At 40.7% G+C, this 25,048-nt stretch overlaps 3 protein-coding genes across 3 annotated transcripts; all 3 read right to left on the bottom strand.

Moving 5' to 3' along the window:
- Positions 1-52: 52 nt before the first annotated feature.
- Positions 53-9,399, bottom strand: frmd8 (FERM domain containing 8). The gene is made up of 11 exons (XM_055043893.1): positions 9,246-9,399; positions 7,757-7,854; positions 7,433-7,600; positions 7,221-7,322; positions 5,554-5,612; positions 5,279-5,445; positions 4,287-4,502; positions 4,093-4,216; positions 3,799-3,948; positions 2,712-2,928; positions 53-2,639 (listed from the first exon to the last, which is right to left on the bottom strand). The coding sequence occupies exons 2-11, from the start codon at positions 7,845-7,847 to the stop codon at positions 2,530-2,532; spliced, it is 1,404 nt and encodes a 467-aa protein (XP_054899868.1). The 5' UTR covers positions 7,848-7,854; positions 9,246-9,399; the 3' UTR covers positions 53-2,529.
- Positions 9,400-10,868: 1,469 nt separating this feature from the next.
- On the bottom strand, positions 10,869-15,133 carry rom1a (retinal outer segment membrane protein 1a). Its single transcript, XM_055043393.1, has 5 exons — positions 14,989-15,133; positions 14,511-14,753; positions 12,230-12,660; positions 11,894-12,140; positions 10,869-11,683 (listed from the first exon to the last, which is right to left on the bottom strand). Exons 2-5 carry the CDS (start codon positions 14,658-14,660, stop codon positions 11,471-11,473), a joined length of 1,041 nt encoding a protein of 346 aa, XP_054899368.1. The 5' UTR covers positions 14,661-14,753; positions 14,989-15,133; the 3' UTR covers positions 10,869-11,470.
- A 621-nt stretch (positions 15,134-15,754) lies between these two features.
- Positions 15,755-24,423, bottom strand: si:dkey-273o13.3 (LIM domain-containing protein A). Its single transcript, XM_055043392.1, has 9 exons — positions 24,278-24,423; positions 23,785-23,969; positions 20,806-22,373; positions 19,073-20,529; positions 18,683-18,711; positions 18,199-18,360; positions 17,738-17,804; positions 17,519-17,623; positions 15,755-17,289 (listed from the first exon to the last, which is right to left on the bottom strand). The coding sequence occupies exons 2-9, from the start codon at positions 23,907-23,909 to the stop codon at positions 16,444-16,446; spliced, it is 4,359 nt and encodes a 1,452-aa protein (XP_054899367.1). The 5' UTR covers positions 23,910-23,969; positions 24,278-24,423; the 3' UTR covers positions 15,755-16,443.
- Between the last annotated feature and the right edge of the window lie 625 nt (positions 24,424-25,048).

Consider the following 25,048-nt stretch of genomic DNA (forward strand, 5'->3'; position numbering starts at 1 on the left):
GGTTTTGGAATCAGAATAAACAAAGGTGCACTTCACAGAATATCTACAAGAGTACATGGAAAGGAACCACAGTCTTTTATATTACTTCATACATACCAAACAAGTATTTTACAACAGAACATTTCATTTCAACAATCAGCAAATGTGTAATGATAGAAATGGTGAGCCTGTTTTAGTTCAGATGGAAAATAAAACTACAGATGGTTTTAAGATTAAAGTTGTAACAGTGCATCATGCTGGTTAAAATGAATATGGCTTCAGTATACAGTACAGTTTTTAGGTGTGTAGTAAGCACACTTTTGTTTTTTTTAATTAATGCATCTTGCTTTATTTTACATTAAAAAGACAGCAGAACTGACTGCATACAAGACATCAGTAGGAAAGGTAAAATACATACAAATCATTTTAGTTCCCGATTTCAAAGTGTGGAAACAGGGATTCTGATATCAACATGTTTTTTTAAAAAAGGCACTTCTGCTTCTTCAGAGCGACTGCTTAAAGAGACAGCATTTGATTAGACCTAATTCTTCATTACTGTATACAAACACAAACATAAGAAGATGGAAGTAAATATATTCAATCATAAAAGTTCAAAAGTCAGTTGATGGAAACATTTGTATAAAGATTATGTTAGTATTAGTGCAACATTACATTAGGCGGAGGCTGTCGGAATGACAATTCTACGAGTCATGCATAGAGTGTGTTACCAACAATGTGACAGGACTGCTAGCGGTTACAGACGGTCGCGGAGATACAATCTGAGGCTCAAAAACAAAACAAAAAAACATTCTTGAGCTTGCATAAAGAGAGGAGAAAGAACGTGTGAGGCTGTCACTTATCAAGCGACAGCAGACGTTCGGGTGGAAGGCAGTGTTAGATATATTAGGCTTCTTTCAGTGTAAAATTTGAAACGCACAATTCAGACTTGAGGCGGCTGCATCGGTCTGAAACTCAGATAAATTGAGGAGTAGGTAGGTAGGTTTGGTGAAACGTGGAGAATAAAATGTATACAGTACAGTCAGATTTGCCATAAGATGCTGTTTTTGAATTTTACCACCTCATTGAAACCCGACGCCTCGAGAAGACAAGTGGAAATCCGTCTTTGTGAAAGTTGAAAATGTTCTACTACACATCGATATTGCTTTCTCTCTTCTTCAACAAAACTTTACCATTAGTTCGCTTAAACAGGGTAAATTTAAACTCATTGAATAAATAACATGAAATAATTAATAAATGTGAGCATTTATTTAGTGTCAGCGGTACGTAGGGTGGAAAATTAAAAGATTACCTTCAAATTTTACCTCCAACTAGAAAGTTCCTTGCAAAAGCATCGACCTGTTTTTTTTTTTTTTTACATTTAACAAACAGTGGTGTATTTTAATAAGATTTTATGTGACAGAAAAGTAGTGCATAATTGTGAAGTGAATCTAAATCTAATACTGCACACAACATTCACTTGGTGTTGCATGGCGATGGCAGCATCATGCTGAATCAGGAACCTGTAGTTTTTGTCCAGGCTGGCTGAGCTTACAACATTTTGCAAGAAAGTCTCAGCAAAAAAAAAAATAAAAAAATCTTCTTCTACTGTTTATACAAACACACAGAAAAAGATTCACAATTGAACCAAAAGGTGGTTTTGTTTGACAATTATGCGGTACTTTGTGCTGGTCTGTTGGCAACATGTTAAAAGTACAATGAAGTTTGTGTCAAATTGGTATAAATGCTTTTGTAAGGCACCATAACGGAATAACATTGGTATCTATAAGTTCATTATTAATTTATGATTCAAATCTCTGTTCCTAACTTTAATCTTTAACTCTCACTTATATTTAGTTGTTGCTTTCACAAAAAAAAAAGGATGAATATAAAAATCCTCAAATGAAAAGAAATAGAAAATGTACTCACAAGAAACTTCCACAGCACAGCAAATGTGCTGCCATAACAGTGAACCCTTTATGTTTCTACCAGTGCTTCTCCAACTTGGCTTCACCGTCAATCGAGAGAACAAGGCACCAGTAGTTTGAAAGAAAAAAAAAAGCAGAATAATGCCTTCGCACCCTTAAGCTACTCCCCCCTAAAAGTGTTGGTCATGCTGACTGAGGGGAAGCTGCAATAATCTTAACAGGAAGCTTAAAGAAAGAAAGAGGTACTGTGGTGGTTAATGCTCCTTTGAGGTGTGGCATGTTTGAAGAAATAGTTTACGCTGAGCGGATTTCTCTGAGGTTCATCTCCGCCGAAGAGTGTTTGATGGGAGTGTAAGGCCGTCTGCCGTCCGGAAAGTTCAGTTCAATCTTTGCAGGTTCGGATTTTAGAAAGATCTTAGTTTTCACATTAATGTACTCTCATACTATAGACCACTTTAAAACGATAAATACACCCACACATAGATACCTCTAACTTGGTCCTTGGTTTGCTCAGAGACTAGCTGAATAAAAAAAAAAGGAAAAAAAGGAAGTCTAATTTTTCACTTTTACATCTCAGTGTAAAAACGTCCAGGTTTGGTCGTTGAGGAGACGGAGGCAGAGAGGTTTAACCCTGCTCCAGGCTCTCAGTGTTCACAGCGGAGTAGGTGGGCACCGTGGCTTGTCGAGTGAAGAAGGACGCGGCTCTTTTTGGCTTTAAGCGTTTGATTTCTTTGCCTGAAACACAAAACAATGGAACCTAGAAATGCTCCCTCTTGCTTTTATTTCGGATTTATTTCGAGAACTCACCGTTATCCACGTAGCTGATAGTGTTGAGGGAGTGGACCCGGCTGCACACGACGCTGCCCTGCCTTTGCAGCATCCCGCGGCGCCCTCCGCGGCCGTTCCTGGTGCTGGCTTCCTGTCCGGTGGGCTCCTGAGGAACGCCCGGCTCGTTGGCGGCGCCCCCCTCTGACGTCGACATCAGCTCCACGCAGAACTCGATAAAGCCGCTCATTAATTCAGCCTAGGAAAAAAAATAAAGAGATTATTTTGTCACCTTTTCTTCTCTGCACAATACACACCAGCTTTAATCTCCATTTTATCTGAAACGGGGAAGCAGAGGCACATAGCGCTCATACTGGCATCGTCGGATTGGACCCGAGTGTGATTATAATTTACTGCTTCCGATGTTATGTAATGCCCCTTTGCCATCTGGTGCCCAAACAGCTTTTTTTCCAATCACAGCTTTTGATGATGTAAGACCACTGCACTCATCACCCTCTGCAGGAAAAACTGAAAATGCAGCCTTTCAAATGTATTCACAACACTTCAAATGTTTACTAAGGGCATCATAGCAAAGGGGTCTGAATAGAAAAGCACACTACACTTGAAACCATGTTGGCTTCTATTTTTATGCATTATTTTCTGATTATCACCAGCGGCGTCAGGTTACTTACCTCTTTTTTTCCAGTTACGAGTAATTCAACAGGTTACTATTTCCAGTTCAGTAATCAGATTAGCTGATATTTTTTGTCATTTTATTCAGAAAAACCAGATTTTTATTTTCCAAAGTTAGAATTTGGTGCAAAACCAGTAAGTCGTAGAGAGAAGAAATTGGTTGAACAGGATGTAGTAGTGGAAATGCTGCTTTTAAATACAGTTGATTCACTCTGATTGGTATTTTTATGTTGAGGCGGTGAGGGGTTGTTGTCAACTAATAATGTAACTTGTAATCTAACAGTTACTTTTAAAATCAAGTTAACTAAGTCAACTTCTTCAACGACAAAATCAGAATAGGAAACATTACAGGGACAAAATCTCGAGGAATCCAAGGGATGTGAGTATTTCATCAAAGATCATTTAATCATTTTGCCATATTTTCCTGTTTTCTTACTTGTTTTGAGTAAATCTTCAGCAGTTTGTTGACGGGAGTGCCGTCTTCCTCCCCGTCAAACTCCAGCCACAGGATGTGCGAGTCCCCCTCCTCTTCGGGGCGACTGTGGTCCCACGAAAGCTCGCTGAAACGCAGCCCGAGCAGGACGTGCTGCAACGAGACGTGATCGGCAAGAGGACAACTTTTCATGAGAAGAAGTAAACGGCTAATAACTCTCCAACTGTGCACAAAGTTAGGACTGTTAGAAATATTCGTCCCCCACCAAAAAAAACCCAAAAAGGCAAAGAAATTCACCTTCTCCTTCACATCCATTACATAAACTCCGTCCAGGCAGATGCCAACACTGACAGCTTTACGTTTTCCCCGCTGGAGGATGCCTTGAACTGGTTTGTCAATCTCCCCGCAGAAAAAGGCGGACCTGATGGTGGATTTGGTGTCAAAGCGTGAAAACAAACAAAACAAAAAGTGGCTAATACAACGGTTCCTACCCATAGTAAGGCAGAGTGTGACACATGCTGAGGTACTGGTGCAGGAGCTGCTGAGGCTCCGGAGAGCTTCCAGTGGATTTGCTGATCTTTCCGTACTCCTCGGAGAGCTTCTGCTCCAGCTCTGCCTGGCGGCTCGATTTCCCCCGCAGAGTGGAGAAGAACCCTCCGCTGCCCATGGCAACGTGAGCCGGAACGAAGGAAGGCAGCTTCTTTTCCCTGCGCGCAGCGGAGGGCAAAGGTGAAATTAGATTTTATCCCTGTGTGATAATTCACAGTTGAATCCGACAAGAACAAACACATTCCCGTTTCATTTTTTAATGTTTTGTTTTACTGCAAAAAAAGGGATTATTTGCTCTTGCGTTGTCAAAGATATATTCAAATTATTTTACAGCAAATACTCTTGGTATTTGCTGTAAATACCAGGAGTATTTACAGCGAATACAGCAAATACCACATATTTTCTGTATTTGTCTTAACACGTTCGGCTCCACCGTGGATGAGAAACATAAAACTGAAGCACAACACAACAAATAACATCATGTGCTTGTAAATGGTGTTGCGAGTTCTCCCCTCTTACAGAAGTTTGAATTAGTGACGTGACGTTTATCATTTATCATAAAATTGTTTTTTTTGATTCATTGTTATAATGATACATTTCAGATATTGATAGTAAATCAATATCATGACAAAACAATGTCTGAGCAATAACGTATATAAACATTAGTAGGTTTTGGTGGCATTTTGAAAGGAAAATTGGAATCAGACCTGAAAGAAAATTGGCATTGGCCGGTAAAACCCTGATCGGTGCACTCCCACTTAAACTGTGGGAATGTTGGTAAGGCTTCCCTTGGCATGACGACCCAAAAAAGAGACGAACTGCATGTTTGACTGATTCACCTTTTAGAAATGATTCTGTGGCACATTCATCTGATCAGATTCCGCACAGCAGCAGCTTCTTAAACATAAACCGACAGATCAACTCACTCGCTTACCTGATTTTAGTCGTGATCTGCTGGCTGTCGAGACCAGGCCCCTCTTCAAGAGCGAGGGACAAGGCGCCAAGCCCCGCCCAGTGCTCCGGGTCGCAGGGGTATCGGCCAGAGAGGATGTTGCTCTTGGCCTCCTCGTAGAGAAGTCTCAACACCGTCTCATCTTTAATCTGTGGAGTAGGAGAGACACAATTAGTGTTTTCTAAAGCGACGATGAGCTAAAGAGATTCGTGCAAATTAGTCAGTCATAATGAATCACAATGAAGGCTTTGCAGTACCTGCAGCTCTTTAGATTTTGGATAAAACACGTTGCGCCTGTACTGTAGATATGGTTCATCTGAGGAGAAAAAAAGAAAGAAAGAAAAGCAGGAAATAATGATGTGTCAGTGTTTACTGGATTTTAGGTAATTTAGTTTAACACTTAACAAGAGTTTCTCGATTCAGAGCACTGAGGCTACAGACAACTCAACCCACTCAGTCCAGGCTGACAACCCTCGAGTGTGGGCAGTACTTCCTACACAAAAAGGGAAAAATAAAAAAAATAAAATAAAATAAAAAGCTTTCAATGCAATTAAATACTGCCCTTGAAATCCTTGGTGGTGTTTTTAGCCGTTCCCTTTTTCTGTGACTTGGAGTTAAAACGTGAGCTTTTCCACTTTGATTGTTAATAACCACAAAAAAAGAAAAAACAAACAGCAAACTGCGTCACCGGCTCACACCTCACAGCCGTTTAGAGACGAGTAGCAATTCAGCAAAAGTCTGCTGTGACGTGTGGCCTGTTTGTGAAAGATGAGTTTTCTGGTGTAAAACTTTGAGCATAAGACTCTAAAAATCTGTCCATTGTGCACCTTTGTAAGAACTACTTTAATTCCACAAGGATTATTACAGTGGGAAAATAATTGTTTGCAAGACAAAACAAGTCTCTAAATTCTATTACAGCTAAACTTTAATGTGAAAAAGCACAATATTTGATAGCTTTTTTTTCTATCTTGTTGAGGTTTTTACATAAACTGGCCCTCAGCTGCAAAAATACTGCATATAAACTCTTGTTAAACTAAACTTTGAGAAACAACTTTATGTTTACTTTATGACACCTATTTGTAGCCATGATTTACTCTGTCCACAGAAGGCCTGCAACTATTAATAATTACTTTAGTGGTTGATTATTCTGATGATTAACCAGATGAAAAATTGGCAGTCTGCAGATTTATTTAAAAAATAAAGCCTTTTTTTACAAAACACTAGAAATACATTAAAAATGGAAATAGACAAATGAAAATTTTATTGGCTGAAATTTAAAAAAAAAAACATTCCTTTATTGTACTCTTGATGGTTTCTAGCAAACAATTCTTCTGCAGCGAAAAAAATATTTCCAACAACATTTGAAAAGCTTAGTCATTCCTGCTCGACTTACCATCAATATAATCGAGAGCTAATATGCTGACTATGTTTTGGATTGATTGAATGATAAATGGTTAGCAAAAGAAGATACTTGAGGAATTCTGGGAAGAACATGTGTACAGACAATGTTTTTTTTACTTTAATCTTAAATGCAAAATTGATTTAATTTTTTTTTTGAACACTTACTCAATTACTGCTCTGAGTGTGTTCTTCTTTTAGCAAATAGCTTGTTTTGGCTGCATACTCCAGTTAACGATTAATCCATTACTAAATTAGTTGACGATTGTTTCAATAACTGATTCTTCACAAAAAATTGTTTCAGCTCTAGTCCACAGCATACAGTCAATCCTGTCATGCAGTCAAAGAGCCATGAAAGTTGATGCTCAGCTATGTTATTCTTACACATTAACCTAATTAGCATGTTTTACCTGTGAAGCCAGAGTGTGTGTGGAAAAAATGCCAGGTGATCTCAGTGTTAAACAGCCCCAGGCCATTAGTTTACTCCAAAGAAGACCCTTTGTGCTAATCCCATTCAAGTTCCCACCTTGTGAAATGTCGTCTTCTGACGCCTCAGTGAATCGATACAGCAGATCCTGCCACTGCCTGCACAGTTTGTACGGCTGATGCCTCGCCTTCAGCTGCAGCTCTGCAGAATAAGGCATAAAAGAAAAGGCAATTCAATTAGCTGTTTCTTGAACTTATTAAAAGATGAAAGGATGTCCAAATCAATAAAAAAAAAAAAAATGGTGTTCTTACCAAGCAATGGCGAGCAGAGCCAAAAGGCGAAAGCATCCGGTGCGGATTCTGGGATCTGCAGGGCTTCACGAACGCTACGGCCCAACTCCTGCACAGAGACGCTGCCGAGCCCTTCCACGGTTAAGTGGACCGCACTCTCACCAAACAAATACACGAGCACGTCCTGAGCTGTGGGACACACGCAAAAAAGTTGTTTACAGCATCACAATACAGGCTTTTCTATTTTTAATAATCTAAATAGACTTTGAGGTAAAAAATAAATAAATAAATAAATCGAGGAGGGAGTTAATTCATTCCTCCGTTTTTGATTCAATTGCACCATACCACGGGAAAGCGTTGCGGAAGAAGCCACACTTCCTCTTTGCGAATGATCATCAGACAGATCTGGAGGAAAACTGCAGTTGTCACCCTCCATCTTGTATCTGCAACACAAACGCCAAAACTTCAGAGCAGTTAGAACATTTACACTGCAGCATGTGCAACGAAGTGGAAGAGTCCATAGAAACAAAGAACAAACCGCTCCGTTGTTCCACATGTCCTTAACAGAAATTATGACTTTCCTTGTGCATTTCTAAACTATCGTATTTTACTTGTGAATGCACAGAAAAAACAAAAAATGTTCATTTGAAAACCACGAAGTTTAAATGAAAATGTCTATTTTAGTATTTAGTATAAAATGAGTTACCTACAAAAAACTTTGTGAATAAAACTAATTGAGTGAACCCGTAAAAAGAAAGAAGAAATGGGAAAAAACAAAGCAGAACTTGAAATTATCTCTAAAACTTTTGTACCATTGGTGACTTTTTGTTGTAAATAATCTATGCAGATATTGCATAAAACATGAAAGAATTGTTAAAACCCTTTTTCTTATTGGGATTATGATCAAAAGCATATCTTAATTGATTGTGAAATATTAACAAAATGTTATACATATATGTGAGGTGGAAGGACACCTCACATAATGTAACACAAACTGCTAATCATAAAGAATACAACAAAACTGCAAACCTACCATACAAACTTAAACTACAGAAAGAAAGACAGAATTAATAAGAGAAGTAGCTATGAGGCACATTGTGACTCTGGAGGAGCTGGGAACATTCACAGCTCAGGTAGGAGAACCTGTTCAAAAGTATTATTGACATATTCCTCCTTTTAGGAGCTGGAGAGTGTAGATTGGGAAAGGACGTTTTGTTTGGTCTATTCTTGAATTGACTGATGGGTGTAAATAGCTATTATTTAACACGTATGGCAAAGCAAAGCAACTGTCCTTACTGGCAGTCAGTGTGTCGCTTTAAAGGATCCTTACTGGGAATAATCCAACGTACTGGGCGACTGATGGCCCAAACTTTACATTCTTCTTCTGTTTTTCTCTCTGTTTGTTTTGGGTTTTGTTTTCTTTTTTTTAACTCAAGCAAATTTGTGTTTGGCAAGTTTCTTAAACGTCTAATGCCTTCACAGACAGAAAGGGGAAGCCGTCTAAAAGCCTTCAGGACGTTAGTTGATTCCCAGCCCCGGTCCAACAGGAATGACAGCCTAACGGATGAAGGTCTCGAGGGAAAAATCCATCATCGCCAAATCAAATTACCGTTAGCTAACGCTAGCTCAGACACAAAACAAGTGGCTATGGCTATTTAAAGACCCCCATCCTGGAGCGACGGGTCCCGCTTTTACTTTAGCATGTTATGTTAAGTTATGTTAAGTTATTCAGGAGCTACTTTGCCAATTTGAACACTTATCTGTGGCTCGTCAGCTAACTTTCAGTGTTCTTCCCTTCAGTCTGTAGAAATAAACAGATGTTCCGCTCACCTACCTGTATTATGGTAAATTCACCTTCACTCGCTGCGTTTTCCTGGGACAGAATTCTGACAATGTAACACAAACTGCTAAATACATGAGTCAACAAACAGTTCGTTCCTGTAATGCTTCTCTGGCGAGGAAGGGTTAGCCAAGCGCCCGAAATTAGCTTTCCGGGCAGGGTGCGTGCGGTAGCTGAACGATTCGATTCTTTTGACCGGTTCCTCGTCGTGGCGCGTTGCGGTTGATGCCAAAAGCTCTTAACCTCAGCAGGACGGGGAAACTTTTCAATACAAATACCTTACTGAAGTGACTGGTGGCAAATATCTACCTCTATGGGGGTTTAAACTTTCCCTTTTGTCTAAATGAGCGATATGTTTATAGCGAGGCCAAAAAGATTTAATCCCGAAAACAAGTTGAAAGTTAAAGTGGGCGCAGTCGTCACCTTACGTAATGGGCACGTCATCGTCACTGTAATCCATCAAGGAGATTTTTTTTTTAATCCAAGCAAATCTGTTCATCCTTCCACAAAAGAGAGATTACGAGAAAAATAAACCCCTGAAAACACAATAGAGACAAAATAAATAAATAAAATGTATTATTATTATTATTATTATTATTATTATTATTATTATTATTATTATTATTATTATTATTATTATTATTATTATTATTATTATTAATATTATTGTTGTTGTTGTTGTTGTAGAAACAACCGGTTGAACAACAGCAGTTTTTGCATGTTTGAGAAAAAAACAGGCAATTTGCAGAGGATAATGGCTAAGAGGCATCCTGGACAGCTTAATGTTGCACTGTCCTGCTTTGTCCATCACAGGACAAAGCAGAGAAACACAGGACAAAGGATCATACATGCGCCATTTAAATAACCCAACATCGATGTAACTTTTTATATTCTGAGAAAACAGTGACCCGGTATGTGTCATACTCTGAGCAAACCCACATATGTCAGGGAGAGCATGCATGCACTGGATTCAAAACTAGGACCTTCTTTAAGCAAGACAAAGGTGTTAACAACCCCACCACTGAGCAGTCAATAATAATACTAATTCATATTATTTGTGTACCCCGTCTCTTGGCTGAAAAGCTAACTGGAGGTAGGCACCGGCATCCCTGCCGACTCTACTAGGGTGTTAGAAAATGGATGGATGGGATATTATTTGTATTTTACTACTCATAGTAGTAGGTGTTGCAGCCAAAACATTCCCACAGACTGAAAAACAAACTTCAGAAAATAAGATCCATGTTCAAAGAACAGACTCTTAAAATGTTTGTCTAACTGTACGCCACAGAATTGTTTACATTTTTAGCATTTAAATACATGCACAGTTCCCTTTGCTTGTTCCATCCACCTGACACAGGTAAATGCAGAGTTCAGCAGCTTGGGGATTACAGCTGCAAATGGGTTTAGCAGCTTTAACAAAGGTGTCAGGACAGAGGACACACTTGATGGCTTTAACTGAATTACTGACACCGCTTAATCGATCTTCTTAATCCTATTCCTTGGTGAGAGAGGTGATGCAAGGGCAGAGATGCAGGCTGGAGGACCAGCCATGAAGAGAAATGTATCGCGATACTCGCACGTTACGTTAGAAACAAAAGGAAAAGGGACGCCACGCCATAAGGCATTTAGTAACTTCAAACTTTAATAAGTCATCTGTTAAATTACGTCATAGTCCTGTTACGCAGCGGAGCATTGCGCCTCATGTCTCTCTACTGTCAGCTTTACATCTCTCTTTTCATAAGTCCACAAAAATCATTTGTGTACACTGCCTCATCAAATACTGCTTTATTGCTTTTGGCCGTAAGAATGCAAATGGTAGATCACTTTCAAAAGCAACAAACAAATACAGTACAACAACGACGGGTTACCAGTCATGCACAGCTCGCAACAGGAAAAAATAGAAAGGAATTTTAAAAAATGGTACTTTATTTTGACAATGGATGTTCCTAGAAAATTCTTTGAGGTTTTTTTTATTTTTACTGTGACTTTTGCGCTTCTTTTATTTGTACTGAAGGTCCCTGGGTAGACCTTAATTTAAAGACCATTTTGAATAACCACATCCGGCATCGTCCAACCGACAAAAAAAAACAAAAAAACAAAAACACTTTCCAATCTTGTGAGATTCATAGAAATTTCTTTGTTTGAATTGCCCTTTTTTATGTTGAAATAAATAATGATCTCTGTAAAAATTATTTACATGTCTATAGAGGGTGTGCGGTTTAGGCGGGCGCAGTGGTCGTCTCTCCGGCCGTCCCTTCTTCCACCTTATTTTTGAGCAGCAGGAATGTGAGCACAGGATCGAGGTACTCCATGACGGTCTCCTTCACTCCTTTCTCCAGCAAGTACCCTTCGGTCTCGATCTCCGTGTTCTCCTTCCCCGCCACTGCTTCCATGGCGGTCTGCAGGAAGCGCAAGCTCACCAGTACGGAGCCCTTTGGCGGGGAAAGAAACAGAGGAAGGAATGAGAGGCTGGCAATATGCACATCAACACAAGCTGCTGCAATAACGCACTTATTGTTTCTTATTTACCAACGAACAGAAAGCCAAAGGTCAGTGGCAAATCATTGACCTTTGGCATCAGACAAACACTAGACACCAGTTTGAAATTAGCAGGAGTCAACTTTAAATTTTTCCATGTTTACCTGTAGGAGGAAGATGGACAACACTCCAGCTCCAATGGTGTTCATCAAACCCATGTAGTAGTTGACCAAGGCCTCTCTGCAGCCTCTAAGGTAGATATTGAGCTCCTCGGTTTGGTAGTCGTAGTTGTAGTGAGCTGAGTTGTTGGTTAGGCGATACTGGATGCATGGTCGCGGAGAGCTGGGGTTGCAGCAGCTGAACGGGACTCCATCCACCAGGTAGCGTCCGTCTACGTTGCTCTTGATGCGGCTACGGAAAGACGTAAGACACGACCGCCTCAGAAAGAGTTCTCTATGGATACGTCTTCATGGGGAGCTCTTTTGGTCGCATCTACTTACTTTTTCACTTCCGTGGAGCTGAAGTCAAGGTAGCGATTGCTGATCCACTGGATCTCAAACCAGTCCCTGAAGTCATTGTTCCCGCAGCACTGGAACTCCATCTGCAAGCGGTCGATGTTCTGCTTCTGGAAGCAACGGCCTGGGGTGTCTGTGTCCTTGTAGAAGCGGATGCCGTTCCTCAGGCCGGCTTTCAGTGAAGACTCCAAGCTGCCCTTCATGGCACAGCTCATGATGATGGCCAGCAGCATGAGGACGGTGAAGAAGCACGAGACAGCGAAGTAGGGCTTCAGGAAGTTCTTCCAGCGAGGGAATCGGCCGGCGTCCAAGGCGTCCTGACAGATCTTTGAGGCAAAGTAGTTGATGCCCAAAGACGCCAGACCAACAATCATGAGGGTGTTGGGCACGATATGAATATCCGTGTTAGCCATTACCTAAAAGTCGGACATGCAAAATGTAGAAAACGTGAATTCAATATGTTAATATTCTTTGACTGTGAATATTACATCATAGATTTATGTGCGCTCATTAATAAAAAAAAAAACTATGTGTTAAAAACTGATGTTCTGACTATCAGTGCTAGATTTAAGGGTAGCACAGATAGACAGAACATCTTGTTCCATGTATCCACAAAGAGATGCTGCATTACAATACGAATCCAATGCCTGCAACTTTGTTGTCTCTCTTTTTTTTACTTTATTTTATTTTTACAGCAGTTTAATTTTAATGTGTTTTTCTTGATGCGTGTTGTTCTTAACCTTTTTATATAAGTACTTTGAGTTATCTCTCGTTGAAAGATGCTGTATAGAAAGAAGTTGCCTTGGCTTGCTTTGCCCTGCTATAATACTGACAAGAAAACGATGAGTTTTTTTCTTTTCAGTGGCAGACCTTCTCATCAATGATCGAAGCACTCACAAATCGCAAACTTTTCATGCCCAAATTACTCTGATCCATGTGATGAAATTTCAAACTCTGAACTGTTCTATTGAGGCAGTTCATTTCTGATTTACTGAAGTCATATTCATTTGAAACATTGCAAACTGCCTTCACTGTTTTTTTTAAATTATCTGTACACATAACCTTTCTTTTTTTTTAAAGCTTTTTTAAAACATTGAAGTGAGATTATAACTATTGTATTGTGACCGTAAACGTACTGATGTGCTCTGCACCAGTGCAGAAAGGGCTTTCCTAGAGAAACATCAGTTTACCACTGGGTGGTGCTACAAAAAGCAACAGGGATTTTTGCTGTTAAATGAGAGAAGAATATTCAGACTCCTTTGTTTCTGCTTGCAACAGCTTTCTTTTGTGTTTTCTGAAAATTTTTTGAAGATGTTAAGTAAAAATCTATTTTTGCTTTCAGCCTTGTGAGCTTTGAGGACAACATTGATTTAAATATGCTTGCTGTAGTTGTTAAACATGAGTGGAAGAATAATGACTGTTTAAAATGAACATTTGTATAAAAATAATTGTAAACTATATCTTCCTGCTTTATGCTAAAGGTACTTTCTTATTGTGATAAGATACTTTATTTATTCTGATTAAGACACAAGATTTTGAGCCACTATATTAACAGCATGATGCTACCACCACCAAACCTGACTTCACTGTGAAGTCCAATGTTTTACAGTCTCACCTTGATTTGTCCAAACCTTCTTCATGCCATCGTGGCCAAACAGCTCAGTCTTTGACCCATCAGACCATAAAACTTACCAGAACATCCCAAAATGACCAGTAGTACTTGTAACATAGTCAACATTTTCTTTCTTTACTTTGCACTTCAGTGCAAAATACTATGTAAAAGTACATGTTCTAGTTGATTCAAGAAAAATATGTTTAAATAAGATCAAATAAAAGCACACTAAATTATTTAAGGAAAAGTTGACAGCCTTCAGAATAAGGGATTAGTTTGACCGAGAGGCTGATTTAAGAAATGATTAGTCAGGATCCAAAGTGGGTCAAAGGTCTGTAAACCTTTGCTGACTCAGAATAAACAATGTTTTGTGTTTTATTGACCAATTTGTCAAATTACAAATAGATTCCCAAAGTCCATGATGATTGACAAATGTTTTGATACTTTGCATCAGCAATAGTATCCTAAAACTTAAAAAAAAAAAATATACAAATGTCCAAAACACCCGTTATTTTTGCATCACACCAGAAGTTACAGCTGTGATTTCATAGATTAAATTTATAATAAGGACAAACATAAGCTACACAATAGTTCCAAATGAAATGTTATGATGTCAGCTAGTAATAATGCTAAACAGGACATCACAACAAATACCTCCGCTCTCCTGCGCAGCTCCGTTTTCAGGAGGCACCCCAGGGTAAAGGTCGTGGCCCCTGCAAACGTGGCACACCAGGACAGGAGCCACAGTCCCTGTGCCAGCTTCACCCTTTTTTGAAAGGGGAACTTCATCTTCATGACCACCATGGTTGCAGCGCGCGGTTCGGGGGGACCCGAGTCTCACCGGGGGAGAAGGGGAAGGAGAGCGACGAGCCAACGGGAGACGATGATGTGCTTTGTCTGGGAGGCGAGAGAAGAGTTTAGAGTTAAAAGTCTCAAGGTGAAGATGACCACTGAATTTCAATAAAACTGAAATATGACAACTGAGCTGAACTAAAAATGCAAAAAAAAAAAAAACATCTAGAAAAATTGGCTCCAGATTCTGGGAGATTAAAAACGTTTTTTTTTTTTTTTCATTTCGACATCTCCAGTGGTGTCACCGCAAATAAACAAACGTGAATGCCCCAAAGTTCACCTTATTGGTCTCCAACAAAACGTCGCGAAAAAGTCCAGTTCTCCGCTGACCGCCGGACGCCTTCCTGTGTGCCACGCAGTGGATTTGGCACACTGGATTTGGCAAACCTGGATGGTGGGAGCGTCTAATTGCTAATGCCTACCTATCCTATTAAACTGGTCTGTGGATCCAGGCCAATGTCTGCTCAGCACACGTTACTCACACAGTGGGACAAGAATGACGAGCCTTATCGAATCTGACAGGAAGATATTAGCACTGAAGTCATTATCTGTGAAAACACTCATACTTAGGGACGGAATTTTCAAGATCTTTATTCTATACATCTACATAAATATGAGGCTACTAGAAACGAATCAGACATGTAACATATTTTGATTCATTTAGAATTTTGCACAGACCGATGTATATGATTTTTCTTTTCCTTTCATTAATTTCAACTATTATGGAGCATCAGAAGTTTGAGGGGCAAGAAATTACAATAGTAATTGACAAGTTTTGCAGAGATGAAATATTTCTGCTGCCATAACCAGGGGAATGTGACGTAGCAGAGTATTAGTAATGATTATCTTCTAATGCCTAATGAGGAGTTAAGAGAGACAAATATAACTCTCAGCACAGCATTAAGAGGCTCATAACATCCCCGATACAGAATACCTAATACTCTGATGTTAAATGTAAATATACAGAAATGAAAATGTTTTGGAAACGTTTTGTTGCAAACCATAACCATAAAGAAATAAAGCAAATGCATAAATTACACACTGAGTCTAACTTATTTGCTTTATTAGATGGAATATAGTCGTACCTATGTGCTGTGATTGGGTGTTTTGACAAGATATTCTAGTATTAACACAGTTTACAGTGCAAGAAGGTATAATGAGGTCACATAAAGACAAAATCCCATGAATACATACAAACATACATATATGTACATGCAAACAAGATGGTGTGTACGGTTTCATACAGCATAGAGAACAAAAATTTAGAAAGCCGTCCTGAAACATTTTAATTTTTCGACAAAATATTCTGCAAGTAATTAGCCGGTGGCTGAATCCAAGCTGCACCGCAGTGGTTCAGTGTTTACACCGTTTTATCTCACTCCTGCAACTGTTAGCCATTTCAAATCCGTTGATCATACATTATTTAATTGACAACTCTAGATGCTGGGTAAAGAGCTATGATGCTACACTGTAATAAATATCAAAGGTATGTTTATGAAAGAAGAGGAAAAAAAATCTGCTTCATAGCTAGTATTGTGATCAGTTCAGCAACGTGTTAGTGACGAAGGGAGTGGACTGCTTGTCATGAAACACAATGAAAAGAAAATTAGATACAATTAGAAGTTAGCTGGCAACATACCTACTGATTTACAGTCTATTATAAAGCATAAATACAGTTACTGTATTCAGCAGCTTTTTGTGTGTCTTGTTTTGTTTGTTCCCCCACAGTGTACAGTCAGAGCTGAGTTCGCTCCCCTTTCAGAACCTCCTCTGGAATCCCCGCGGTCCAACCGTGCATCTCAAACCCGGCCGGCTCTCTTCCTTCACCCGACGTCGGGTCGCATATGAAGTGATTGAGCAGCTGTTCCGCTGACTGCAGGCTGGCCAGGATGCCGCCTTCCTCGGGCGCTCTGCTCTTTATCAGCCTCCTGATGACTGTGTCCCTATCACTGCTCATTCGCCAGTGATGAATGATCTGATTATCGAGATCCTCGACGGCTTCGTCAGCTGAATGGTGAAGGCTCCGCGCGGCCTCCGTTCCTCTGAGCTCTTCGTCGTGGCGTATCAGAGGTATTTCTTCCAGGCTCGCAGACCGGATGAGGATGGTAGACTTTACATTTGGACTTGTGGTGATCCTGTAACTCTCCTCCTTACGCATTCCCTCAGACAGGTTCTTGAAGCCGGAGGGTAAAGTGTTGGCGTGGGACAACGGGACAAACTCGTTGTGAATGGTGAACTGAAGATGGGGTATCTGCAGGGGGCGCAGAGAGTGTCTTCTCACCAGGTCCTCGCTTCCCGACTCGCTGTCTTTGTCCATGTCTGCTTCTTCTGGCCTCCATGTCTGGCCTCTGTTTGATCCCGTCAGTAAGAGGCGTGGGGTCTCCTCTCCCACCTCGGACCAGTCAGACTCTTCCTCCTCTGGAACCGACCCCAAAGCCTGCTCCGGCGCAGACGTTGCTTCTTTCCCATAGTTATGGCTGTCCATGAACTGAGCCGGTGGGGGAGCGATTGGAGGAATCATCTGCGGGAGCGCATCACCAGAATGAGAGTGTGGGTTGACTTCATGCAGCCCAGATGTTGCCTAAAGTGAACAGAGGTGGTTGAAACTTAATCAGCTATAGTGCCTTGATAAGTAATTACACCACATGGCTAACATTCATCTGCTGATGGATTGTTAAGGTACTGTTATAAAGTTAAACAAAAATCAAAGACTGAAATCCATCACAAGTCATTAATATTTTATTGTATTGTGCCCAGTATTAATAAATGCATGTCTGCCTTGAACGTGATGATAAAGGTCAGCCTCTCACTTTTATTTCCTCCATGGTGCTGGCATACTGAGCGTCACTCAGTTGCTCGGTCAATTCTGAGATGCGCAGATTCAACCTTTCTCGCTCTCCTTCCATATTCTGAAGCTGGTGGAGAAGACAGGGGAAACACAGATCTTCAGTAAGTAAGAGAACTGGCTCACAGAGCAGCGCCCCAAAACATTTAGGAATATGTTAACTGAGGGAGAATTGAGGCCTCACCACTGAGTGAAGCTTTAACTCTAGGAGGCTATTGGTCTGTTGTGTGGAGGAACAATCATCACGGAGCCTTAAGAAAAGAGACAGAACCAGAGTAAACAACATATATGTGCAACATAATACAATCACCACTTTCTCAGTCACACTTTTTCAGTCAGTGTTTCACAACTGTGGTAATTATTTGTATCAGTCAGTTTAAAAAATGTGTCAAATTATTCATTGAAGATTTGAATCCATTTTGGGAAAATCACATCAGATTGATATGGACTTGCTGTCAGTCCATGACTCTATTTTATTGTACAATTTATTATGTGCTTTTGTAAATTGCAACCTTGTTTCTTGTTTTGTGGGAAACGGAACAGGAAACAACAGGAAACACATTCTATAGCCCATCTGCTTTATTACTTTTGGCTTTCTGTCATCCGAACATGTTCATCCGAACATGTTTTTCATTCTGGAGGCACCTGTTAAACCTGCCCATGAGGTTGCTGAGCTCCATGCGAGTCCTCTGAAGTTCAGTTTCCAGGATCTTCTGGCTACTGATAAACTCTTCTCCCAAACACTCCATCCTCACTGCTGTCTTCAGTAAACTCTGCTGCAGACCTTCATTTTGGTTCTGCAGTATCCTAGACAAACAAAAATTTAAAAAAAAATAAAAAATGCCTTAAATAAGTTACTACCATCACTTCATCCATAACTTTTTCAGTTAGCAAAACCCTGAAGCGGTGTTCTCAAAGTCCAGTCCTCAACGGCCACAGTCCTGAAACTTTCAGAGGCGTCTCTGCTTCATCACACCTGGCTCCAATATTAGCATAAATCAGTATAGCTAAACTGCATGCTAGTGAGGAAGTTTCGCCTTTTAATTCAAGTCTCTAAGATATGAAACATGTCTAAAAGTTGCTGACTCTGTCCCTTGAGGACTGCCCTAAAGGAAAACATTAAACTCACATGGTCCTGCCAAAGTCATGCGTTTTTTCCTGCATGGGAAAAGAAAGAAATATGCTGGTGAGTTGAAAAACATTCAAATGGAAGAACTGCTGTACTGCTAAAGTCTAAACACTAAAGAGGTTTAAAAAGGACACAAGAATAAAAACCAATAGTTAGGATGGTGAATTGATTTCCTTTACTTTTGTGCATAGTGTCTAATCTATTGTTCTGCCGCAAATAATCTACTTTCCACCATGATGTGCACGCAGTTGCCAGAATCAATAGAAAAACAAATGAGAAAAATATTGTTACATAACTTCTGATTTTTTTTTTGTGACTCTTCCCTAAAGGTGAACAAACTCTAAAGATAGATTGCATGCAAAAGTTTAGACTTGAAAAGTGAGGTCATACTTTAACATGGAATGGCCTGGAGAAACTTGTCCGTTCTTCATCCAAACCAGAGGGGTTATTTGTGTTGCTGGGGGAATCAGTGCTGATCAGACATTCTGGCTTTCTGTGCGAAGGTGAACTAATAGCAGAATCCTCCTTTAAATTTGTATGATGATCATCAAGAGTGTTGTGTTGGAGATCACTGTGAAGACTAAGATCTCCTGGAGATTCAAGGTGATGGTCATGAAGAAGATTTGTTTGGTGGTATTCAACATGATGACGCTGAACATCTGGATTGTGATGGCCTCTATGTTGATGACCTGGGGTATGGTAGCTTTCATGGTGAGGACTTGGACTGTGACAGTCATCTTCATGATGGCCAGCTGGACTATAATGAACACTGCCTGGACTATGGTGGACTGTCTGTTCATGACCCGGACTGCTGTGACTTTCATAATGATGGTGAGAATGGTGGAGATCTTCGTGATGGTCACCTACACTGTGCTGAACTTCATAAGCATGGCTTGGGCTGTGGTGGTCTCCATGATGACAGCTTTGATTGTGGTCATCTCCCTGAAGACAGCGTGGAGAGTCCTGATCCCCAAAATCTGAAAGGTCTGGATTTTGGTGTTCTTTATGATGATGGCCTGGACTGTGGTCATGTTCATGATTATGACCGGGAATGTTCTGGTCTCTATAATTACAATGGTCTAGATTATGCTGGTCCCCATGATTCTGGCCTTCACTGTGATGATGGCTTGGACTGTGACGGTCTCCATGTTCATGGTGGACTGGACCATGGTGGTCTGCATGATGCTGGCCTGAACCTGGGTAGTCCCTGTGATGGTGGTCTGGACTGTGGTGGATTTTATGATGAGAATGATGACCTGGAGTGTGGCTGTGGTCAGAACTGTTAGGGTGTTTGGGGTGATGATGATGGTCTGGACTATGGTGAGCTCCATGGTGATGGTGGTCTGAATTGTGGACCCTTGTGTCATGATGATGGCCTGGACTGTCGTGGTCTTGATGATGATGACGATGATGATGATGGCTTGGACTGTGGTGGTCTTTGTGATGATGATGGCTTGGACTGTGATGGCCACCATGATAATGGTGGCCCAGATTGTGGTGGTCAACATCGTGATGATGACCTGGACTGTGGTGGTCACCATGATGATGATGGCTTGTACTGTGGTGGTCAACGTCATGATCATGGTGGGCTGGACTGTGGTGTTCTGTGTCATGTTGGTGGCCTGGACTGTGGTCATCTCCATGGTGGTGGCGTTCTGCATCTTGATGGTGGCTTGAACTGTGGTGGTCGCCCTGATGGTGATTACGATGGTCAACATCATGATGATGGCCTGAACTGTGGTGGCTACCATGATGATGATGATCCAGATTGTGGTGGTCAACATCATGGTCACGATGGGCTGGACTGTGGTGGTCACCATGATGATGGTCGCCATGATGATGGTGACCTGGACTGTGGTGGTCGTCATGGTGATGGTGACTTGAGCCTTGGTGATCCCCATGATGATGATGGCCAGGACTGTGGTGGTCACCATGATGATGGTCGCCATGATGATGGTCGCCATGATGATGGTCGTCATGATGATGGTGACCTGGCCTATGGTGGTCTCCATGGTGATGGTGGCCTGGTCTATGGTGGTCTCCGTGGTGATGGTGGCCTGGGCTATGGTGGTCGTCATGGTGATGGTGACCTGGGCTATGGTGGTCCCCATGGTGATGATGACCAGGACTGTGGTGGTCGTCATGGTGATGGTGACCTGGGCTATGGTGGTCGTCATGATGATGATGATGATGATGGCCAGGACTTCGGTGCCTTCCATGGTGATGGTGGCCTGGTTTGTGGTGGTCTCCATGATGATGCGGATTAGATTCTTTGTGGAAGTCCACATGGTGGTGCTGGTGGGTTTCACATGGATGAGGCCTATCCTTGTGCTCACTATGGTGATGTGGACGTGTTGGACTGTGAGGATCTCTAATGTCACTGGCTGAACTGTGACGTCTATGCAGATGTGGAGTGGTAGGCCGTGAGCTTGAATGGCTCTGATAGTGATGACTTGAACTATGATGGTCTTCATGATGACGAGTTGGGCTACAATTATCTTCACGATTCTTGTCTCCAGACTGATGGCAATGTGGTGCATTGTGGCGTCTATGATGGTGGTGATGACTAGCGGTATGGCCATATCTTTCGTGTTGGTGATGACCTGGGCTGGTGCAATCTTCATTTTTATAGTGATTGGAACGATGGCGGTGGTTGTGCTTTCGAGAAGGCAGTCGAGATTGATGCTCATGAGCTGGAGATCTTGAGCGACAACTTCTACGTCTGTGCTTTGGATGACGAGACGGATTGTCAGAGCAGACACCGGGATGCTGGGAAGCTTTAGAGTGAGACACATGAGAAGACTTTGAATGTTTGCTAGCACGGGAATGTCTGCTTGAGCTAATTGAGTCTGCACTTGCAGCTCGACTTCTCTGCTGCCTGGGTTTGTCAATGCTGCTGTCTGTCTCCCTGGATCTGGTGGAGACCTGTCCTGGGCTCCAGGGTCTTTGAGCATCTGTGACCCCAAGAGAGGTAAGTCTCATTGGGCTGAGCACTTGCCTTGTAATCTCATTAAGGAAGGCAGAAAACTTCATTTTTTCTTTCATTAAATTCTTCTTAGCTTCAGTTTTGCTCCTCTCCAGCTCATCTCCTTCATTGCTTCCATTTCCGCTTTTATCTTTTGGTGCTTTGAGATCCTCCATTGACTTTGCCTTGCGGAAGCTTCCATCATTTCCTAAGCCTCTTGTGCTCGTTTGCTGGTTTTTGAATCCTGCTCTAGTAGGACAGCTGCAGGAGGACTTCTCAATGCCTTTCTTCTGCTTGGCAGATGTCCTGTGCAAACTCCCTCTTTTGATTATTAAAGGGGCGGTGTCGTCTTCTTCTTCTTCAAAGTACCGATGTTTAGTAGAAATGTCAGTAAAAGACTGGGAATATTGAGGCTTCCTGTGAGTGTATGTATCTGAGGAGTCACTGGTGTTTCCAGAAGAGAGGCTGGAGGTGGAAGAAGATGTTGTGGATGTGAAGGAAGATGAAGAAGAGGAGCAGGAGGAAGAAGATGACGAGGAAGAGGACGAAGAGGAGGAGGATGTGGATGAGGAAGACGTTGAAGATGAGGAGTCAAAGGAGGTTTCTGAAACAGAAAAATTGCGATGCTTTTGCCTATGATGACCCTGGTGAGGGTGTGAAGAGTGACTCTTCTCATGATTTTGGTTGTGTGGAGGATGATCGCCGCTGTCCACTGTTGACAGAGTGCTGTTGAGAAAAACATTTTACAGTTAGAATATTTGAATCGCACTAACAAGAAGATGTTTTTTTTTTGGGGGGGTGCATATTTTATGTAATAGCACATAATTGCAAAGTGGAAGAAAAACATGATTTTTGAAAGATTTTACTGCTGGTAGTCAGAAAAAAATGTGTTTCTAAGTCCATACTTCATAAAACCACCTTTCACTGGAGCTGCAGTAGGAAATCTCTTGTGGTTGCACAATTGGAGTTGGGAATTTTGTCAATTCCTCTTTGCAAAATCCCACAAACTCCGTTAGAATCAATGGAACGTATTAACAGCGGTTTTTAAGTCTTGCCACAAAGTCTCAATTTAATTTACGTTCTAATTTGAATAATGAAGCCCAAATCTCTCTAATACAGAACTGCCTGTATGGATCCTCTACCTACCAGAATGTGTGCCACTCTTATTTCCTTCGCAGTCTCTAACAAATTTTGTTTAATTAGCTCTATCCACCATCTACCCTGACCAGTTTCCCTGTGCCTAGTGAAGAAAAGCATTTTCACACCACTGGTTTTCTGACCAGTTCTCAGTTAAATTTGTCTTTCCACCATCAATTCTGACTGGTTTCCTGTTCTTCCTCAAAAGAAGCATGAGATGCTCCCATGTCTGTGTTTCATTTTGGACATACTGTTTTTACGCCTAACTTGTTTTCAAATTTACACAACATTATCTCTGACCATTTTGCCGCATTCCTTGTTCTTTATGAACTTGTAGGAGAACAGCTGCATGTAGTGATGGACTATTTTTGCAAGTTAGGTGACTTCTGAAGGACGTTTTATTTTTCTTGGACTGTCTTGATGTGTGTCAGTTTAAAAGGGGCTCAATCCAGATGCATTTTTTTAGTATATGTATCTACTTTTTCTTCTTTTTTTCCCACTATGCACTATTACTATATTTCTAAATGTGACATAAAATGCAATAAAGTTTATAGTTGTAATGGGATAAACATGAAAAAGTTGGTAACACATTAATTGACGGGGTATTCATAAGACTGACTGTCTACTGTAATGTGACATTTTTATGACTCTTGTCATGAAGTCTCATTTGGTGAAAAATGCCACTTTTAATGCAAAGTTGCTTTAAAAGTCAATGAAAACTTTGCAGTTAAGTGTCATTATTTACCAAATAATGTAAAGTTTGTACATTTAATAGACCTTTAATTCTACTTTTACTGCAACTTTGCATTAAAAGTGAAATTATTTATCGAATGACACTTCATGACAACAATCATAAACCTTCGTAGGGACTCATTCATGCTCATAAAAGGTGTCATGACAGGGTTATGTCAGTCTTATGAACACCGTTTCAAATAAAGTTTTACCAAAAAAGTTCAAGTGAAATGAAGACGTTTGCAAGGAGAAAAAGCCACAGACTTACTCTTGACTGGTGTTGTCATCGGCCTGGTGACGGTGGTGACGGTGGTGATGGACTTGGTGGTGGCGATGCTGCATCACTTGTTTGGCCTTTCTGTGCTTCAGTTCTTTTTCTTGATGGTCACACATTTCAGACGTCCTGCATCGGTCTAAAACAATTTCTTCATCCAGCGAGTCAGCAGCAGAGGACTGTAATAAAACATTCAATCGGTTTAAATTATACTGTTTTCACGTTGTTCTCATTGAACTCAAAAAATTATAATAAAATTGTGCGTTTAATATTCTATATGAATCTAATGGTTAATGTAAGCTTGTCATACAATGAAACAGCATGACACGAAGCATAAATGAGGCTTACTTTGTAGGAAACCAATGATTAAATGTTATATGTTTTTTTTAAATACAACAGAATACTCCAATAAATGTTTAAATTGATAAACTGTCTAAAAGATAAAGCTATTTCAGCCGTTTATTGTTAAATCAGTATCTGTACTTACGTTGAGAGCAGGGGTGTTCACACTGACGTTCCCTCTGAAGGCCCCTATAACTGACAACCAGAGCCCATCCTGACATATCAATATATATCTCTGTGCCAACCAATGACAGAAGGGCTTTGATCTGAGCTGGACTCCACCAAAAACAGTACAGAGTGTGATTGCTTTTGCAGGAGTCAATAAAAGAAAGTATGAATGAGTCCAACATATTAGCAGCAGTATGAACTGCAATCACAAGCTGTTCGTGCAGACGTGTCTAGGTTTATTGACACGTCATCAATCAAATTTTAAGAAAAAAGCTGTTTTAGTTTGCAAGGGAAAAAACAGCACAAATGAAACAGGACCAATGGGAAAAGCCGCTTTCCACCAGCTGGTTTGCAGTTCAGTTATTATTACATCATTCTACTAAATGAGAAAAATATCTGCAAGCAATATTTTTATTTATTTATTTTTATTTTTTTTGCTTTTGGAAAGCTGGGTTTAATTTCACCAGCCACACTTGTAGAATCAAGAAATCTTAAAGCCTGCCAAGATAAAGGAGGCAAAAATAAAATAAACTAAAATCTGTTCTTAGATGCACCAATCCAACAAGAAAATAAAGATCAGGTTAGAAATGCTGTTGACATCTATTATTCTGTTCTGTGGGTCTCATTTTCCTCATTCAAGGTCAACATTCATGATTCACCAAAAGGAAAGCTTTCGGCGAGCAGCGGAATCGACGATCAAGTTTTAAGGCCATGATCAAAAAAAACATTGTGATGATCACCAAGATAT

This window comes from Poeciliopsis prolifica, unplaced genomic scaffold, assembly GCF_027474105.1.
Source record: "Poeciliopsis prolifica strain line A6 unplaced genomic scaffold, Auburn_PproV2 SCAFFOLD019, whole genome shotgun sequence".
Classification (NCBI taxonomy): Eukaryota; Metazoa; Chordata; class Actinopteri; order Cyprinodontiformes; family Poeciliidae; genus Poeciliopsis; species Poeciliopsis prolifica.

Excerpts from the sequence above, each read along its gene's own strand:
- frmd8 (XM_055043893.1), bottom strand. The coding sequence starts at position 7,847 with ATGGAGGGTGACAACTGCAGTTTTCCTCCAGATCTGTCTGATGATCAT. Across the intron at positions 5,613-7,220 it reads AGAAGACGACATTTCACAAG|ATGAACCATATCTACAGTAC; the intron begins GTGGGAACTTGA and ends TTTTCTCCTCAG. Across the intron at positions 3,949-4,092 it reads TAATGGATGTGAAGGAGAAG|CACGTCCTGCTCGGGCTGCG; the intron begins GTGAATTTCTTT and ends GTCTCGTTGCAG.
- si:dkey-273o13.3 (XM_055043392.1), bottom strand. The coding sequence starts at position 23,909 with ATGTGTGACCATCAAGAAAAAGAACTGAAGCACAGAAAGGCCAAACAA. Across the intron at positions 20,530-20,805 it reads TGACGACCACCACAGTCCTG|GTCACCATCATCATGGCGAC; the intron begins GTCATCATCACC and ends ACCACAGTCCAG. Across the intron at positions 18,361-18,682 it reads CATGACTTTGGCAGGACCAT|GATACTGCAGAACCAAAATG; the intron begins GTGAGTTTAATG and ends TTGTTTGTCTAG.
- rom1a (XM_055043393.1), bottom strand. The coding sequence starts at position 14,660 with ATGGTGGTCATGAAGATGAAGTTCCCCTTTCAAAAAAGGGTGAAGCTG. Across the intron at positions 12,661-14,510 it reads AGCTGCGCAGGAGAGCGGAG|GTAATGGCTAACACGGATAT; the intron begins GTATTTGTTGTG and ends TCCGACTTTTAG. Across the intron at positions 11,684-11,893 it reads TGTCCATCTTCCTCCTACAG|GGCTCCGTACTGGTGAGCTT; the intron begins GTAAACATGGAA and ends TCCCCGCCAAAG.